The sequence below is a fragment of the Myotis brandtii genome, unplaced genomic scaffold, assembly GCF_000412655.1.
Source record: "Myotis brandtii unplaced genomic scaffold, ASM41265v1 scaffold4, whole genome shotgun sequence".
NCBI lineage: Eukaryota > Metazoa > Chordata > Mammalia > Chiroptera > Vespertilionidae > Myotis > Myotis brandtii.
In genome coordinates this window covers 2,476,034-2,496,714 of record NW_005365371.1, presented here as the reverse complement: position 1 = coordinate 2,496,714, position 20,681 = coordinate 2,476,034, and the positions used below count along the sequence as shown (strand labels likewise).

General features: G+C 36.5%; 1 protein-coding gene across 5 annotated transcripts in view; it reads left to right on the top strand.

The window, feature by feature from the left end:
* ZNF148 (zinc finger protein 148) overlaps positions 1-17,017 on the top strand; it is a 144,610-nt gene extending 127,593 nt beyond the window's left edge. For all 5 annotated transcript variants that reach the window (XM_014545259.1, XM_005873127.2, XM_014545257.1 and 2 more), the window contains 2 exons: positions 9,693-9,811; positions 10,225-17,017. In XM_014545259.1, the coding sequence (XP_014400745.1) occupies positions 9,693-9,811; positions 10,225-11,817 (1,712 nt within the window). In that variant the 3' untranslated portion in view covers positions 11,818-17,017. The remainder of the gene's footprint in view (positions 1-9,692; positions 9,812-10,224) is intronic.
* The last annotated feature ends 3,664 nt before the right edge of the window (positions 17,018-20,681 follow it).

Below are 20,681 nucleotides of genomic sequence, written 5' to 3'. Positions count from 1 at the left end.
TTTTTTTTTACAGATAAGAAAACTTATGGGTCAAAATGATTAAGTGACTTACTCCAGGGTACGCAACTGGTTAATGTCACAGTCCAGGTCTTCAAAGTTCATGCTTTTAACCAGTATGCTATTGAAAGGGTAGATCTAGCACCAAGAACATTTTCAGCTCACAAAAACTTTTGGTTTTAAACAGAGGTTTTTATTTTGTTAAGGTAAGAGCAGTCACTTCTGGACCTGGCCTTATGGCTTGTGGGTTATTGGGTATGCCTGCCTGAAATAAAGACTGAGGATGTAGGAGTAAGAACAAATTCCAGCTGGTATGGGGTGGACACGGGCAAGAGGGACAACATGTAAATGGCCATTCTGAGTAGAGCAGAAAGGAGTGGGTAGAGTAGTAATGAGATTAAGACTAGAAGGCTTGATTTTAGAGTTATATTGTCAAGCCTTGATGCCCATCTAAGGAGTATCAAACTTATCCTGTAACTATTATAAAATACCAGGGCATTTAACTCCCTTGTTGGAAGAATATTATTGTTTTGTGAAGAAAACTGGAAATTTTTAACTGTTTTGTTAACTACTAGAGGCCCAGTGCACGGATTCTTGCATGGGGGCGGTGTCCAGCCAGCCCAGCCCCAATCGGGGCCAGGCCTGTCGGGAGGAGGAGACAGGGAGAAGTTGGCTGGCAAGCCCACCCCAATCATGGCCTGATCGGGCTGGGTCGGCTGGGGGGAGGGGCCGTGGCAATTGGCCAGCAGGCCCTGCCCCTGAATTGGACTGGGGGAGGGGCCATGGGAGGTTGGCTGGCCAGCCCCACCCCCGATTGGGGTGGTGGGGGCCCACTGGGGGGCAGAGCTGGCTGGGGGGGAGGGGCTGCGGGAGGTTGGCTGGCCAGCCCCACCCCCGATTGGGGTGGTGGGGGCCCACTGGGGGGCAGAGCTGGCTGGGGGGGAGGGGCTGCGGGAGGTTGGCTGGCCAGCCCCACCCCCGATTGGGGTGGTGGGGGCCCACTGGGGGGCAGAGCTGGCTGGGGGGGAGGGGCTGCGGGAGGTTGGCTGGCCAGCCCCACCCCCGATTGGGGTGGTGGGGGCCCACTGGGGGGCAGAGCTGGCTGGGGGGGAGGGGCTGCGGGAGGTTGGCTGGCCAGCCCCACCCCCGATTGGGGTGGTGGGGGCCCACTGGGGGGCAGAGCTGGCTGGGGGGGAGGGGCTGCGGGAGGTTGGCTGGCCAGGCCCACCCCCTGATCGGCCGTTTCTCTGGCCGCAGTGGGCATCATTGATACCGGTTTCCCCAGCGTTCAGGTCACTGGCTTTTTATATATATAGATAATTAATATGAAAAATTATAATTTATGCAGCTAATTGCAAATTTATTAGTTAAGTTTACTTAAAATTTAAACAAATGAAACAGCATTGTTAAGCTTCAAGGAATGTCGTATTACTTCAGTTTTGACCAGTTTATGGGCAGTAGGTAAAACTTGGAAACCACTGAATAGTACAGTGAAACAAAGAAAGTTATGTTTTCTGGACTTTGGATCATCTTCATTTTTGAATGGTATAGGATGCACTGATTTTCAGAAAAAGAGCTGAAAAAGGACAACCCAAATTTAACTTTAACAGGATGTCCTAATTTACAAAAACATTACTCTCAGAGTAGTTTTTTATTTTTGATGTTTTGGATTTTTTTAAAAAGTACTTTTGCACTTTAAAAAACATGGTTAGTCTAGAACAAAAGTAAGTTTCTTTACTCTTTCATTTGTTAGTTTGCCTTCCTTTAATATGGGACCTTCCTTCCCTGCTCCCCAAATTATTTTACATTCTACAAAAGATAAAGCATAAAACATTTGAGTCTAGATCTAATGCTTTGTTTTACAATTCCTTTCACACCATATTCTTTAGGGAAAACACCCAGTTACTTCCTTGAACTCAAATGCCTGAAGACCTTCACGATTCTCCAATATTTGAAGCTGCCATTTGGTAGCTACTTCTATTTATTAATTCAGAACCCAATTGAATGTTGATTATGTCTTTCAAATCTTGAATTCGTTAAGGATTCAAATGTCAAAATTTTTTGTTGTTGATAAAGTTTTTCATTTGACTTTTAATGGCACAAACTCAGAATTCATACTTTTTTAAAATTTCTTTACTAGAGGCCCAGTGCACAAAATTTGTGCATGGGGGTAGGGTCCCTCAGCCCGGCCTATACCCGCTCACAATCTGGGGCCCCTCAGGAGATGTCCGACTGCTGGTTTAGGCCCAATCCCTAAACCGGCAGTCGGACATCCCTCTCACAATCTGGAACCACTGGCTCCTAACCACTCTGCATGACTGCCTCATTGCCCCTAACCACTCTCCTGCCTGCCTGATAGCTCCTAATTCCTCTGTCTGCCTGATTCATCACCCCTAACCACTCTGTCTGCCAGCCTGATCACCCCTAACTGCTCACCTGCCTGCCTGATCACCCCTAACCACTCTGCCTGCCTGATCATTCCTAACTGCCTCTAACATGGCCCCCACCCGCCATGGCAGCACCTCTGCCTTGCCCCCACCGCCATCGCTTTGTCTGGAAGGATGTCTGGAATGACATCCGGAAGGTTATTCAGCTGTCCAGGCTAATTAGCATATTATACTTTTATTATTATAGATTGATTTCAGAGAAGAAGGAAGAGAGGGAGAGAGATAGAAACATCAATGATGAGAGAGAATCATTGATTGGCTGCCTCGTGCACACCCCCCACTGGGGATCAAGCCCGCAACCCAGGCATGTGCCCTTGGCCAGAATCGAACTTGGGACCCTTCAGTCCACAGGCCGATGCTCTATCCTCTGAGCCAAACTGGCTAGGGCAGAATTCATACATTTCATTTGAGCCTTTGGTGGAAGAGTGGCTGACAAAATGTACTATCTGATTTGGACACAGTTATGATGAAATAGAATTTAGAATATTTAGGGAAATTAAATTTATTTATCAAGGTAATTCATTCTTATTCTGGATATTTTTAAGATGTTTAGATGTTATCTTTGAAGAGTTCCTATTTTTCAAAAATGCTTAAATGTTTTCAACCCCCATCTGAATTTTATGAGTGTCTTGACTTCCTTTGAAAGCAGCCACAATGATGATAATAGCTTCTACATATTTTGTAACTTGTTTTGCTCTTCTGTAGATCTTTTGGAGAGAATCTTACTTCATGAAACTGTTAAGAAGCGAATGTAGGTCATAGGGTTTGACATCCTAATGTAGTTATTTCTCTATCCAGCTTGTCTCCCATTCCACGTTTTTGCTGTTTGCATCATTGATCGTTGATGGGAGTACTTCCTACTCTTTATTTCCTGTGGAGCTCTGTGTTGTCTCCTCCTCACAGCGGTATGAAAAAAACTGATAGACAAAAAAACCAAAAGTTTATTCATTTCTTTCCCCATATAATTTTATCCCTCTGTAAATTTTTGAGAGGTCTTTAATGGATTTTTCTTTACCTATGTTTTATTATCTGTTTTGATTTTGACTTTCTTTTTTTAAGCCTCACCTGAAGACATACAGAGAGGAAGAGAGAGAGAGAGAGAGAGAGAGAGAGAGAGAGAGAGAGAGAGAAAGAGAAAGAAACATCGATTGGTTGCCTTCCGTACGTGCTCCAACTGGGGATCAAACTGGCAACCCTTCAGCGCACAGGACAACACTCAACCAACTGAGCCACTCCAGCAGGGCTGATTTTGACTTTCTAAGGGTGCTTAAAGAATGCTGTTGAGCAAAAACTTTCAGTGTGCATTTTTAGTTATTCCAGAAAATATATTATGTCAACTTTCAATTAATTACCTTGGGGAATTGACCAGATTGTAGATTAATTACTTAAAATTTTAAAAAGTGCCATTGTGAAAAATAAAATGAATGCCAACACAAAGAGAACAACACATTTATTACTATTTTTTGAAACGAAATAGTATTCTGCATAGGCCTGTTGTGCTTATCTAATGGAGGAATTCTCTTCATCCCTAAAAATCAATCAGATATGTTCTTGCCTACTTCACCTACCTTTTAGTTTTTTTTATCATAGGGTAGAGGGGAGGGACACTGAGTCTGATCACCTATAATTCTAGAATCTTGAGAAGATCTAACATTGTCCTTATAGAAAAACTAGAGGCCCAATGCACGAAATTTGTGCTGGGGGGTGGGGTCCCTCAGCCCGGCCTGCACCCTCTCCAATCCGGGACCCCTCGGGGAATGTCCGACTGCCAGTTTAGGCCCCATCCCACAGGGTCATCCCTCTTGCAATCCGGGACCGCTGGCTCCTAACCGCTTGCCTGCCTACTGGCTTGATCGCCACCTAACCACTCCCCTGCCAGCCTGATGGCCCCAACTGCCCTTCCCTGCCGGCCTCATAGCCTCCAACTGCCCTCCCCTGCTGGCCTGATCGCCCCTAACCGCCTCTGCTTCGGCCCCCACTACTGTGGCTTTGTCCGGAAGGAAGTCAGACGGTCAGAAGATGTCCGATCTCCCAGTCTAATTAGTATATTACCCTTTTATTATTATAGATATACTATCTAGTTAAGACATTTTATTGTATGAGAAATGGACAGTGGACTCAGGAACTTGGAACTGAAAGATTATTTTAAAATTTTAGAATTCAGTGACAAATGCAGAGGTTTTTGTTAGGCAGAAGCCATGGACCTAAATGTTAGGGACTAGGCAGGAGACAAATTTGAGGGGTGGTTGTTTAGGAGATGCTAAGCAAGGGTGGAGAAGAGAGGGATGGAAGCTACCTACCAAAAACATTGCTTGGTGCTCTGCTTTATTTCTGAGACTTCTGGGTTATTATTTAGTAGGAGAATTTGCTCAGTGGCTAGCCGGTGTTACCTAGCTTTTTATGATACTAAAAAGAGAAAGATTGCAACCAAAAAATAGACAATGGCCATTTTAGCAGAATAATAGCATTTTTGGTCATTTTGCCCCTTGTGTTTCATGTAATGTTTTGTATTTCCAAGCTGTTACATATGCATTGTTTTTACATTTCGGATGACAGTTCTTAGGTGGTAAATGTGTTCCTGAATATTGTGTATAAACTTAAACTTTACATTAAATCATTGTGCTGAATTGTGATTTGAAGCTACTACTTTGGTAACAGTATGGATTTATTTGCTAGTTAGTGTTTGTGTTTTAGACTAATTAATTAGCTATTAATACTTTTTTCCATTACAGGAAAGTAACTTCTGAAACTAATCTCAATCATTATTTTTTCGTCCTCATTGAAACAATTGCTTTTATTAGATTTCTTAGGAGCACCACTATCATACTCTAATGAGGGCCTGAACTTATGAACAATACATTAAGACTAGAAGCTGAATGAAATGGATAGAAAGACATTTCAAAGGAAGAATAAATCTAGATGAAATTTAATAACAGTGTGATCAGAAGGAACTAAAGGAGTAAAACTGGTAAAGGATAATGGTTTTTAAGCTTTTATTGTGGAGCCCAGATTTTCAGATGAAATCTTACATGGAATAACTTCAGTAGTGAACTAAAAAACAAGACAAACAATTCCAAGTGGTTTCCTTGGCTCTTAGTGAGTTGACAGCTATTATCAATACTACTCAGTTTTATTCATCCAAGGAGACAAGGTTAAGTTTGAATGACTAAAGAATTAGCCTCTGTGGAACAAGTATAGACAAAAATCTTTTTAAAAAGGAATTATACACTTTAACTCATTAAATTGCATGCTGTATGAATTAAAGCTCAATAATTATTTTTCTTAAAAAGAATACATGATATAAACATTATTTCAGTATAATCTGAAATGGATTCTGCTAAGATGTGTCACAACTGACGGAAAAATGTGTGGAGCAGAAAAAAGTTTAATTGGACTAATTTACAAAGCTTGAGAAAATGTAAATCATTTAAAACATGAATATTTGTTATATTACCTGAGCAGTTTTTTGTGGAAAACATTTGAATATATTATGTGTCATTGCACCCAATAGTGTCAACTGTAAACTTCATTTGCTCTAGGGGATTTACCCATCATTGGTTTCATTAATGTTTGTCTCTTATGGAAAACTGGATATTCTCTACAGCAGCTTAATAGCTTTGAATTGGTAAAATTTTATTTGGAGTTTTTGAGTGTAGAAAAAGTGTTAAAATTTTTCTGAATGAGAAGAACCACTCTCAACCACTATTATTGAGCACTGAAGAAGGGCTTTGGAAATTAGCTTTTCCTAAAGACTTAAAAATATTTCTTATTGAAATATTTCTTAGTTGACTTCATTAAGAAGGAGAAAACAGTGCTTACAGTGAAACTTCTACTGTGGTTAAGATATTTTGACAGCTCCTAAGGTTATTGAATCACAAAATGCTGCTTTATACACTTCCCTCATTACAAGTTGCAACATGAAGTAAAACCTCCATCCCCACACAAATATGGGATAGATATACTTTCTAAGCTCAAACTACAACTTCGATCAGTTTTTGGACCTTGATGCAGGTCCATATTTCAAAATCCATTAAATTGTAATTCCACCTAACCTTCATTTGGAAGTAATTAATCTGCAATGTAATAGCAGGCTAACAGGCAAATATCAAGAGAAGAATCTAATAGACTTCTATAAATGCCTTCCAAGTGATAATTCTTAATTAAAGATACGTTTTTATGGATTGTTTTCAGTACCTGTCTTTTTGACAAGGCAGTTTCAAAGATAGAATATGTAAAATCTTATGCAGATAAGTATTAGCAGATAAACATTTGCAACTGACAGATGATAGGAACATTAACTTAAAACCCCAATTTGAAAAAATGCTACCTCCTCTCATAAAAATAATTCCAGTCTTCTCATTAGGACATTTGTATTCTAAAAAAAAAAAAATTTATTTTGTTACCATCAATCTTAAAATTATTGTAGTTTGAATTTCATCAGTAAAAATTTGTGTTTTTTTTCTCGTTATTTGAGTATGTATACAATATCCTTGATTTGACCTCTTGCACACAAACCTTAATATATGTACTATCTGACCCTTTATAAAAAAAAAAAAGTTTGCCAACCCCTGTCAAAGTTTATTTTTTGGATGTTCTCAGTTTTCAGACCTCTGTTTGTTGGTGATCTTGCTATTGATTCTCCCTCCTCTTGGTCACACCTTAGACTACCTTAAATCTTCGTGATTTAAATTTTCTCATTTTCCATGCACTACCCCCTGTCATTCCTGCTCATCCTTCAAATACTTAGGCTTCAACAATCTTTTGTCTCCATGAAAACCTACAATCCAGCGATTCTGCCTCCTTTTCACTATCCTTGTTTTCCTTGTATTTTCATCACTTTCCTTACCCAGTTTAAATTCAGCAGTCTTTGTTTATCATAATCATTCTCGCTTACACACATATCCCTTGCTCGCTCTCTCTCATACATAGTACACACTTGGCTAAATTGCAGCTTTGGGAACTTTAACTCTTTCCGTCTCTGGAATAAAACAAAGCTATGTTGTATTAGGGTCACTTTAAGTAGACCCTAAATGCCTACTGGAAATCACTTGTTTCTAGTCCATTCAGTCTCCCACTCATCTAGATGTGGTCCATATTTTAGCCCATGGGCCAGTTGCACCTGCTGCCTGTTACTGTAACTGAAATTTTATTGGAACATAGCTATACCCTTTCCTTTATGTAGTATCTGTGGCTATTTTCTCCCTACAATAGCAGAGTTGAGTAATTGTGACCAAAGTTGTATGACCCTCAAAGTCTAAAATATTTACTGTCTGATCTTTTACAGAAAAGCTGCCAACCTTTCTTCAAAACATATTTTATGTTCTCTCCTTTCCATAAACCTCCAGGATTTTCTTTTACCATCTCACTTTCAGCCTGCTTCCTATTTCATTGAGAAATTGAAATAATCAAAAGGGAACTTCAATAAGTTCCTAGTACCATATTTATTCACCCATGAGTTTTAAAGTTTTGATCTTTTGGAGGATAATGGGCTAATAGTGATTTGTTTTATTATGCAAAATAACTGACGATTTTTCCTTATGATGCTTTTTATAGATAATGCATATAGTTTATATTTTCAGTAGCTTTTCCATCTTAAAGGAACTATGTTTTGTTGACTTTAGACTTTTTTCCATTATTTTAAATTAAGGTGTAATTTACATACAGTAAGCTTTACCATTTTTAATGTATATGCTATGTATTCATACACTGTATACAAATATAAAGTTGGTTCTGGGTTATGAATAGTCAGACCAATGAAACAGAATAGAAAGTCTAGAAATTGACCCATGGAACTTATTAGTGTATGATTATGATAAAAAATGGGATTAAGAAAAGATCACCTCATAAGTGGGTTAGGAAAACTGTGGATAGCCATATGGGAAAACAAACTATTATCTGTACCTCACATTCTCTCTGAGGATGAACTCCAGATATATCAGATTTAATGTAAAAAATGAAGCTATAAATGTGTGGGCAAGTTAGAATGGGAAATACCTTTCTAAATAACACTCAAAATCTAATATCCTTAAAAGAAAAGATTGATAAATTCAACTACTTAATAAGTAAAACCCCTGGCAGCCAAACAACTCCACCCCCACTCTGAAAAAGGCCACTCTTGTGCAGATGGGGCGCTGGTCCTCGCACATCCCACGGCAGCTACACCATTTTGTCTTTCACTTTCTTAATAGTTTCCTTTGAAGCACAAATGTTTTTAATTTTGATGAAATAACATTCTACTTATTTTTGCTTGGTTGCTTGTGCTTTTGGTGCCATATCTAAGAAATCATTGCCTAACCCAAGGTCAAGTTTTATTTAATAGTTTTAGTTCTCACATCTAGGTCTGTGATCCATTTTGAGTTAACTGTGTGTATGAGGTGAGGTAGAGGTCCCACTCCATTCCTTTGTATGTGGGTATCAGATTGTACCAGTATCATTGTTGAAAAAACTCTTATTTTCCCATTGAAGTGCCTTGGTACCTCTGTGGTTTTAGAAGTAAAACTTAATTTTAGATCTCCATAGTAATGGTTCCTTATAGCTAAGGATTCTTCATGAGATTTTTAAAATGTGTGTGTGCGTGTGTGTCCAGTTTAACAGTGCTCATTTAATTCATTCCCAAAGGGACATCAGAAATTCTGGTTTGAGTTGAGAAAAAGAGAATCAGACTTTACTTTTGAGATAGTGTCTAAGCTAAGCTCTTCTTATGTTTTAGTAAATTAGATTTTTAAGAGTATTTTCCTAGGATTCCAATTCCATTTAACCACAAGTATATTTTTAAACAATGTAAAATTAAAATGGTTGTACCCAAGAATTGTATTGGACTATGTATGGGTAACATTTCCTTTTTCAAAAATTCTTTTAAAATATTGTTTTGTATGATTGAGAAAAGGATTAGAAACATAAGCCACTCACTGAAAGAGTGTTCATATTGCTATAAGTTCCGGTTCTACTGGTCTCCATGGAAAAGAGTATGTTATATATGCACATAATTGAAAGGCAGGGAAATTGAGTATGTCTGCTTTAGTTTTTTCTTTTCAATGGCATAGCCAATCTCTTTCATTTTTATAAAGCAAAATATTATTTGAAAAATTTAATGGGACAGTATCTTTATTATAGGGGAGACTTTTTATCAGTTAAAAAGAGCCAAGTGTGACAGCTCTCAAAAGCCATTTATTTAGAGAGTCTTGTGTTAAAATAATTTGTTAGTTTACAGTATTTGTTTTGTTGTAAACTTTCTATATCATGTACTAGGTGAAAAGCCATTTCGCTGTGATGAATGTGGTATGAGATTCATACAAAAATATCATATGGAAAGGCATAAGAGAACTCATAGTGGAGAAAAACCTTACCAGTGTGAATACTGTTTACAGGTAAGAGGTGGTTTAAAATTCTTTTTTAAAATTGATTTTTAGACAGCAAAGAAGGGGGAGGGAAGGAGGGAGAAAGGAGAGAGAGGGGGGGGCTGGGCTGAAATTCTTTTTTAAAAATCCACTTTATTGAGATATGATTGACACTTGAAAATTCTTCTATCCTAAATTAAATTATAAAATAATTCTAATAAATTAAAAACTGTTACTACTAGATCTACTTGAAGAACTTCCTAACTGTTGTTGATTAAATTTTTATAGATGATTGGCTCAGCAAAATTAGTTTGGAATTGCTTATATTAATATACTTACGTCTATCTTTATATTAATTGCTTTTTTCTTTTCTTTTCTTTTCTTGGTTGGCCAAAAACACAAACTAAAACAAAAAACTCACTACCAAACTCTGAATTCAACAGTATTTTTCCAGAACAGATCGTGTATTGAAACATAAACGTATGTGCCATGAAAATCATGACAAAAAACTGAACAGATGTGCTATCAAAGGTGGCCTTCTGACATCTGAGGAAGATTCTGGCTTTTCTACATCACCGAAAGATAACTCACTGCCAAAAAAGAAAAGGCAGAAAACTGAGAAAAAATCTGGGATGGACAAAGAGAGTGCTTTGGACAAATCTGATCTGAAGAAAGACAAAAATGATTATTTGCCTCTTTATTCTTCAAGTACTAAAGTAAAAGACGAGTATATGGTAGCAGAGTATGCTGTTGAAATGCCACATTCTTCCGTTGGGGGATCGCATTTAGAAGATGCATCAGGAGAAATACATCCACCTAAGTTGGTTCTCAAAAAAATTAACAGTAAGAGAAGTCTGAAACAGCCACTGGAGCAAAATCAAACAATTTCACCTTTATCCACATATGAGGAGAGCAAAGTTTCAAAGTATGCCTTTGAACTTGTGGATAAACAAGCTTTACTGGACTCAGAGGGCAATGCTGACATTGATCAGGTTGATAATTTACAAGAGGGTCCCAGTAAACCTGTGCATAGCAGCACTAATTATGATGATGCCATGCAGTTTTTGAAGAAGAAGCGATACCTTCAAGCAGCAAGTAACAGTAGTAGGGAGTATGCGCTGAATGTGGGTACCATTGCCTCTCAGCCTTCTGTAACACAAGCAGCTGTGGCAAGTGTCATCGATGAAAGTACCACAGCATCCATATTAGATACACAGGCACTGAATGTGGAGATTAAGAGTAATCATGACAAAAATGTTATTCCGGATGAGGTACTACAGACCCTTTTGGATCATTATTCCCATAAAGCTAATGGACAGCATGAGATATCATTCAGTGTTTCGGACACAGAGGTGACTTCTAGCATATCAATAAATTCTTCAGAAGTACCTGAGGTCACCCAGTCAGAGAATGTTGGATCAAGCTCCCAAGCATCCTCATCAGATAAAGCCAACATGTTGCAGGAATATTCAAAGTTTCTGCAGCAGGCTTTGGACAGAACTAGCCAAAATGATGCCTATTTGAATAGCCCGAGCCTTAACTTTGTGACTGATAACCAGACCCTTCCAAGTCAGCCAGCATTCTCTTCCATAGACAAGCAAGTCTATGCAGCCATGCCCATCAATAGCTTTCGATCAGGAATGAATTCTCCACTAAGAACAACTCCAGATAAGTCCCACTTTGGACTAATAGTTGGTGATTCACAGCACTCGTTTCCCTTTTCAGGTGATGAGACAAACCATGCTTCTGCCACATCAACACAGGACTTTTTGGATCAAGTGACTTCTCAGAAGAAAGCTGAGGCTCAGCCTGTCCACCAAGCTTACCAAATGAGCTCCTTTGAACAGCCCTTCCGTGCTCCATATCACGGATCAAGAGCTGGAATAGCTACTCAATTTAGCACTGCCAATGGACAGGTGAACCTTCGGGGACCAGGGACAAGTGCTGAATTTCCCGAATTTCCCTTGGTGAATGTAAATGATAGAGCTGGGATGACATCCTCACCTGATGCCACAACTGGCCAGACTTTTGGCTAAAAAAAAAAAAAAAAAAAAAAGAATTTTGGCTAAAAAAAAAAAAAAAAAAAAAAAAAGTGTGTAAATAATACTGGCACTTTAGAACAGAATAATCAAGAGTGGGGTTACTCTGTGTAAAATGGAGTGCTGTACAGATTTAAGAGCAATGCGATATAACAAGTTAAGCTGATATGAATAGCAAGATAAACCAATAACTGTTTTGTTTGGTTAGTCAGCATTCTTTGAACTGCCTTACATGTTGTCACCTTTATAGAAGCAATGCATTACTTGTTTTAGATCAGAAACTTGCTATTCCACCTACACCACATTTAAAAGGAAAAAAAAAAAAAAGACTTTCGCACAATTGTTTCCTAACTGATAACATTGTACATTCTTAGGAGATTAGTAATTGTGTGAAATTTATTCATACTGTTTAAGTTTTTCAGCATAGTCATTGCACTTCAGCAGGGAATTTGATTATACTTTACAGAGTGAACTCAAACGTTTAAATGTCAAGAGATTATGGCGTAAATAAATTAGTGTGTCCTGTGGGGGGAAAAGAAACCAGGAAACCACCCTTTTAAAAAGAATGACATGCCATATACCCTTGATTTTTATTTTGCATTATATTGACATGTTGTTGTTTTTTTTTTTTTTTTAAGGAAAAAAGTAATAAAAATCTTATAGTCTAAGACTCCACTATTTAAAAGCCTAGTTACTTTTAAAATATGCATACTTTCAAAAGTTTTACCAAAATACATAATGTTTGAAGCATTCACTTCTATGGAAGTATGCATATTGGTGTCAGTTTCTTTGTACAGTTGTACCTAGATATTTTTTATGATTTTTCATGTGCAGGTATCAAGATTTTGAAGTTTTAGTAAGAAGATATTCTGTAGATTACATTCCCAAGAACATAATGCTTATACAAATGTATATTCCACGTTTTAAAACTTAATTGTATTTTACTTTACATATACACTTCAGTTAACATAGAGCACTTAGAATCTATTTGGTATTTTTGATTTCTCAAAATAAAAAAAGATTTAGATTTTTAGGTTTGATATGGTTGTGTCATAATCATCTCATAATTGACAATTTTAATTTTTGGCAATAAAAGGAAATTGGGTATCTTTGGAACTGTAAAACTTGGTTTAATCCTTTTCTCTCTAGAATCTTTATAGATTGGATAATTAAACAGTATCCAGAGGAACTAAAGAAATGGGCATTTTAATTGCTTATTTTATCTTGAGTTAATTTTTAATGAACACTGTTCATTATTATTTTACAAACCAAAAGTGTTTACTAATTCTAGTAACTACAGTTTCTTTTTCAGCTAGATGAGTGATCGGAAACTTTTTGTTGCATTTCAAAATCTAAATAAACTACAGACTTTATCCTTATACTACGAATGTTTTATTTTTAATACTTTGTCTTAAAATAATACAGCATGGTACAATAAATAGTGCTTTTATATATACATATATACTTTTCTGAAGAATGATGGTTTGAGTTACACTTTGGACAGTTTTAATTTTTGGAAAATAACATTAGTTTTATAGATTCTATTATCCTATTTGTTCCAACTTTTCATTTTCTTTAAAGAAGTTTTCGCCATCTTTGCATAACCCACATACTGACATAGTACCAGTAGCCATCTTTGTCATAATGCACATACTGATAGAGTACCAATGATAATCTAAAATTAATAGCCTTGGAAAATGAAACTTTATTGTTGTTAATTTCCATTTTAACTTTTATATTGGCCCTATAGGTCTGTAGTCTTTGTTTCAGTATAGAATGTTATACATTTAAATTATTTTTTCTTCTATTTAATATTATCCCAAGACTGTTCTCATAAAGAAAGGGAACAAAGAAATATCCACCATAAATATATTTTCAGTTATTTTGAACATATTGGTGTTTTTATAATAAGGACTATAAATTATCTTTAATGTGGTTTCCTCTACACTTTGGTTATTAAGCTTTGCTTGAAATACTCATTTTTCCACTTGACAGCTTTCTTTGCTGGCAGATTTTTCAAGACTTCTTTGAAGTAGATATTTAAAATGTTCTGCCATTATTGACTCTTAAAAATGGTGTGTGTTATGTTGCACATCACAGTCGCAGGAAAGCTTCATTCAGGTGAGATGGTGCAAATGGAACTGCTCTCCCTAGATAGGATTGGTCTTTTCTTACAGGACTACTTGATGATAGTAGGCATTTATTTCCTGAGTTATTTTTTGAGCCTGATCAAATTTTTGATCTATTGAGAACTTGATGTAGTTCTTGGTGCAGTATAAAGATTTTTGTTAGTTTGTTTTAACAGCAGCACAGTTTTTAGAATGTGACTCTACTGCTGAGTAGTTAGGGTAAGCTAACGAAGAAAGGCCTTTGAAAATGGGAGTTAAGCAAGCAGAATTTCAGGTTTTGCATTCCTGTGTTCAGCACATTTCTTTAAATCTGTATAATAGCAGACATTTCTACCACATTATAAACATGTTTGCAATAAGTGATACTTGGCATAACTGACTGACTTTAAGTATAGTTATTCTCTTACTGTGAAATTCTGAATGCCTACCAGAGTTACCTTGTCCTATTATCACATGGTAAACATCTCAGCATTGTGGGTTTCCCAATTTGGTTTAGAAAGTTACTTAATTTTTATCTGGGCAATTAGCAGAGAAAGCAAGTAGCCTTTTGTGCTGCTTTAGATCAGAATATCGAGGATATGAGGTATCCTTTTGCAATTTGTGTTTCTCATTACTTTCAGTGAGCAAATTGTTCTTTTGAAACATGCTTTTACCCCCTCCAACCTTTGGTCAGTGTGAATGAGGTGCTTTTTCACTTAGGACCTGCATTTGAAGATTGGAAACAGATTGCATTAGATGAGGTAATATCTCTCGCACATATTCTAAAAGTATTTTGTGTTTTTTTTAACTTATTGCACACATTTCGTTTGGTTCAGACTATTTGAGTAGCTATTTTGGACCTACCTGCAAGTTTTCTACTTGATGCCATAAAATCCATCCTTTTAGCTCTGGCTGAGGACTGTCAGTGGTCGGGTCCTTTTCTCTTGGAGAGAAAGGCTAAAGGCTGTGCTCAGGGGAGGTTTTCATTTCCACAGGTGAGAGAAACGTGAAGTGCCAGCTAGGTTAGATCTTTTGCCACTTGTTTCATTTTATTAATTTGGGCTTTTAAAGGGCTGTTTAAAAACAAAAACAAACGCCGGGAAACTTTAAAAGTAGGCATTACTGTAATGCTACATTTCTTAGACTTAGAACGTTTTAAACTAGAACTCGTTTTTTCACAGTATATTTACTTGAAGCACTATTATAATCAGTGAGAAACTTTTTGACTCTGCAATTTAATTTAAACTTTTTCCGTTTCAAATTACTTTATTTCAGGGAAATAATTTTCCAGTTGTTTTTGCTATCTTCTGCAAATAAAAACCGTATGTTTCCTTTATTCACTTAAACTTTGGTAGGAAACAAACTAAAGCAGACAAACATTTCTTGTTATGTTTGTTGCTTTCTTTAATCCAATGGATAAAAAAGTAAAACCCTGTAAACATTATTTTATTTTTTTATGCAATACCATGCTGTAAATATGGTTCATCAAATAAGGATGTACCTATGATTGAATCTTTAATTCTGCACAGTTAGAGTTTATATATAAACGTGTCTTGACAATCAAGGACTTTTATGTGTCTTCCTTTATGATGTTTATTAATGTTATGCATTCCATTTGTTTTGAAGTGAGTACCAATGTGCTAATTTGTATTGTCTGAAAGTATGTAATGTTTTTACAGCTTGTTTTTAAGAATCTGTAAATATGTACAAACAAATCACAGTACTCTTTATGTTAGAAGGCATATGATGTTGTACTGTATGTAAGCAATAATACATAGCAGTGCTAACTTTACAAGTAGCATCAGGAAAGTTCTAAAAAGCATTTCAGAGTTATTGATTATCCTTATTTCATTTAATAATGATTATCTTTAATCAGTTTTTATAAACAAATTCCATTGTTCCTCCTATTGGAACGTAACACTGTTTACACAGCATAATTGAAGTTGCAGGGGAGACAGGCTAAATCTGACTTCATCTGTACTCACTTTCACTAAGCATTGAATGGCCTTACCACTCTTCTGCAAGATGGAGGAAGACCGCAAAACTTAGTGCCCATCACACTGAAGGAAGGGGGTGTGTTGTATTTTTTTTTCCTGCTTCTGTACTGCTACCTAACGTGGTTTGCTTTGAATTTTAATATTTGTTTTTCTGTTTTAGATTCAAGCCCATAAGTTTTGAGGTGACTTCAGCTCCATTGTGAAATAGTTCTCTTCATATTTCATATCTACATTTCAATAATTCTAAACTTTCTACTTTGATTTTTAGATACTTATTTTTCAAGCTTGATTTCTCAGCTGATCAGATGAACTTATTCAACTTAAATAACAAAGGAAGACAAACCTATTGTAGTTTGAATTCAGTAGATATTATACTGTACAGAACAGCTAACTATTTGAACACACACATCACTGCTTTAGAAATAAAACCGCCAATTTTTAAATGTATATGACCTACATTTTATAGGAGAAATGTTTTTAAATGCTAGTCATTTATATAAATGTGCTTTGAAGGATTTGCTAGTTCACTTCTGTCACTTTTTAGTACACTGGTATCTTTTATATGTAATGTATGCTTTTTATTGTAGCAGAGCATTTCAGTAGAAAGAATTTTGCAACAATATGGGGGAAATTTTTCATTGTTGGATTTGAATTATACTGGATTTTATCTGTGTAGTCTTGTCTTCATTTTAATGCTGTCTGGAAGGGAACTTGGTATCCAAATAAAGCAGGTAACCTCATTTTACTTAAAGGGCATACTGTGTAGTGCTGAATTTAACCTGGAAATCTAATGATTTTGAAGAGAAAAACAAGTTTATAACAATTGTACAGAAGAAATTAAATGTGTGATGGAAATCCTGATGGTGAAGCACGTTGAATTTTCTGATATAGTGTTATTTTCCTGGGATCCCCTATGCCTTCTTTGTATTTCAACTAATAAAGGAAAAACCCTGTCATTGAAACTGGTAGGATAATAGGATATTCTGATTATACAGTATTACTATTCCTATCTCATTTTCTGACCCTTTCTCAATCACTGTAAATTTTTATTTTTTATTTCCTGTTGATAATTAAACATGTACATAATATAGACACTGTTGTATAAAACTGAATGAACTGAGTTGCTATGCTCGAATGGGTAACTAAATGGAAATATGGATACTGAGAATTCGTAAAATGCCAGAACAAATTTACAGGGAAAAGGGAGGTATCATGTGTCCTGGGAAAGTCACAGCAAATGTTTCTTTTGACGCTCTGTGAAATAAATGTGAAAGAATCAACTACAAACTTATTATCTGATACAAATGGATCTTTCCTTCCCCCAAATACATGAGCGCACTAAATTTCAAAATCTACTCAGGTGAAAATTGCTTTGCAATGAATCTTATCACATTGAAATTTTCACTGTTAAAAAGATATTTGTGATATTTTTAAATACAAACTTTCATATCAGTAGTCAGCAGCCTGACAATTGAAATTCGGTAAGTCAATATATTTTAAAATATATTTTACCCTCCAAATAGAATTGTTTTTAAACAATTGGGAGGGCTTTTTTGTTTAAATGTATTTTTTATTGTTATTGTAAAAATAAAATCTTGCTTGACCTCACATTATGCCATGAATGAATTGCTGAGCCTCTATACTACATGAAATCTTTTTTCATGCATAATCTTGGGAACATAGAAATGTTCTTTAAACTGACCTATTCATTAAGAGGTTTAATGAGTTTCACAGCTTCTGGCATTGTCATATAGTTAACCTTGCCATTTAGAGTTTATAATACCCTTTTTATGTATTGTGATGTTAAAGGAAATTGTTTTGTTTTATTTTTAATTGAATTATTAGACTAATTTATATTTGCAAATTCTGCATTTTAAATGTGGACACTGGCTGTTTGAAAAATAAAAAAAATACAGAATACAGTTTTATGAATAATTTCATAACATTCTGAACATTCTGAATCAAATAACTAATGGTAAATATTTAAAAATTCTAGTATGTAGATTAATATGAAGAGAAAAGATGTTTATAGAATTAACAGTTTTGTTACACAAATTGGGTAACAATTAGCAGAGCCTTTACAGTAGCTTTGTGTAGATGCTATTGGGCAGTTCAAATGCAGGAGTCAGCTGTACCGTCGTCCGATATTTTAAGCTGAAGTGTGTTTGACACAATAATATATGTGATCTTTTTTTCTTTACAGATAAGATTTTTATTCAATATTTTAGACTTGAAATGTTTAACATACAGCTAAGAACCAATGTGATTTTTTCTTCTTCACAGATATGATTCTATTACCATATCATATATGGGATTTTTTTTCACATTGGTGAAGGTAGTTTCATTTTTATAGAGTCCCCTATCATGTGACCAGCAGAACGCATTGTTAGAAAGTTGTCTGCAGTTAGGAGTACAGTCCTTGGGACAAATATAAACTAATTGGCCTTTGCAAAGCTTAATCCTATGACCCGGGTTTTATCTACATGGTGCTTTGGCCAATTATGCAGAATAACACCACTGACAGTCTACTAATCCATTCCCTCCATGCCAGTTTTTCTTGAATGGTTAGGAACAGGGAGGCAGGTCAGGAGATACTCTACCTGGTATTTCTCCCACCTTCTGAAGGTTACAAGAAAAAAATGAAGTCACTTGAATTAGTGTGTTGTCAGTCTTACTCAAAAGAAGTATAAAGATTTTTATGGCTGTGTGTGTGTGTGTGTGTGTGTCTATGTTTGGATAGGACTTTAAATTTTTTTTAGAGTACTGGCTGTTCTTCCCCCTCGTCGTCCCCCCACCCCCCAAACTCGATAAGGTGTTAGATTAAATCATACCTACTTGATGGATAGTGAATCAATGAAGTGGAAAAGTTTAAGTGAACGAAAGGTAAAATTTGGATCATAATTTCAGTTCTTTGTCACTTTCAAATGTCCTTAAAAGGACATTTATAGTAAAACATTTTACACATACACTTAAGCAGATATGATGCATTTGTGTAAGTCGGAATATAAAATGTGCTACTATAAATGCGAAGGACATTTTCAAAGTGGTTCTCGAACTACTAGGAAAATGAGTTTGAAAATGGACTTGAATTATAAACTAGAAAACATTTCACCCTTTACCTATTTATCCATTTACACAAAAGAGTGAACTTTTTAAAGTTGAAACTTTTCTGATTTTTCTTAGCTTCTCCCATTCTTAATAAGATTGTGAGAGTTTTGCTCGGTGGTTAGAGTGTCAGCCCACGGACTGGGTCACAGGTTTGATTACGGTCAAGGGAACATACCTCGGTTTCAGGCTCGGTCCCCGACCCTGGTCATGACACCTTCGGGAGGCCACCAATCGATGTGTCTCTCTCACATGGATGTTTCTATCTGTCTCTACCCCTCCCTTCCACGCTCTGAAAAATCGATGGAAAAAAAGATCCTCGGATGAGGAGTAACAAAAAAAATTTTTTTGAAGTTGATGACTGTGTCAAGGTGGCGAAGGGGACCAATGAAATAGATTACCTGTCATAGTAGTTGTGTTTTCTGTTGATTTGAATCCTTACTTGTTGGGGCATAGTATTAGTTCAGCATTGATCACTTAGTAACGAGCATTGTAATATATGCAAATAGATGGTTGAGGCTACGAGCATCTTTATCTGAAAGGCGTTTATAATTATGGCAATTGCAGGATGCATTATTGTACTTGAGATTATTAAAGCAAATATTGAGTGCTAAGATGTTGGGTGCTGTGCTGAGTAATTTATATCTCATTCGTCAACCAATGGGTAAGTAGTAGTAGTACTTATTTTAGGATAGTTTTCTAGAAAACATAATAAAAGAGAAAAAATATGTAGACCAAAACAGTGGAAATAGAGAACATTGTTAAAAATCATTCCCTAGTTAAAATACCAAACTTAGGATAAGATTCAAACCTAACTTGCTGACATTATCATTCAAAAGACTGAGCAAGATAGGAGAGGGGTTTGTGTGTCTGGATTTAAATGACCAACAAGGAGTAACTGTTAGTGAAGTGGCAGTGACAGGAACTTTATAAATGTATGATTCCATTATCAGAGGCCATGGAAGGGTTGGAACATTCTGGAAAATGATACAGTGAATGAGGAAAAAATGTTGTAGACTTGTCAGAACAAAGAGGCAGAAGGACCATCCCACAAAAGTAAGAATACATTGAACTTAACCCCAAGCTATGGGTTAATCGTGAGCAGGAACCTGGCTGCCCACAAGGCGGAAGCACAGGCCTGAGCCGTGAGGTTGGGGGGCAGCAGCCAGCTCCCCAGGCAGGAGGAAGGGGGGCGGTGGGCCTACTCACTCACCTTTTTCTCCTGTGTGTTTCTTTTCCCATTTCTCTGTTACTTGCTCTCACCTTCGTTTTATTTTCCCTGAATGATTGTGTGGTCTGTAGCAGGTAGACTCCGAAGGGAAATGATTAATGGTATGTGATGCCCAGCCTCATGCAGGTTGGATTTGTTTATCTTAAATGTTCGGGGGTTTTTTAGTATCGGTAGTTCAGGAAAATTTTAAACTGGCTGTTCATGGGGAGAAGATTGGGAAACTCCTGAATTTGTGTATAAGTTGCTGGAGGGCATTTTTTACAGAATCACACATAAGCAGGTATGAATGAATGAGCAATGTCATGGGGGGAAAGGCCTCAACAGTGCAGGTATTAGAAATGGGGCTGGAGGTTTGTTGGGATTAAAATGGTGCTATAATCGGGCAACCTGGAAATGCTGGGTTTCTGCTTTCAACCTCAG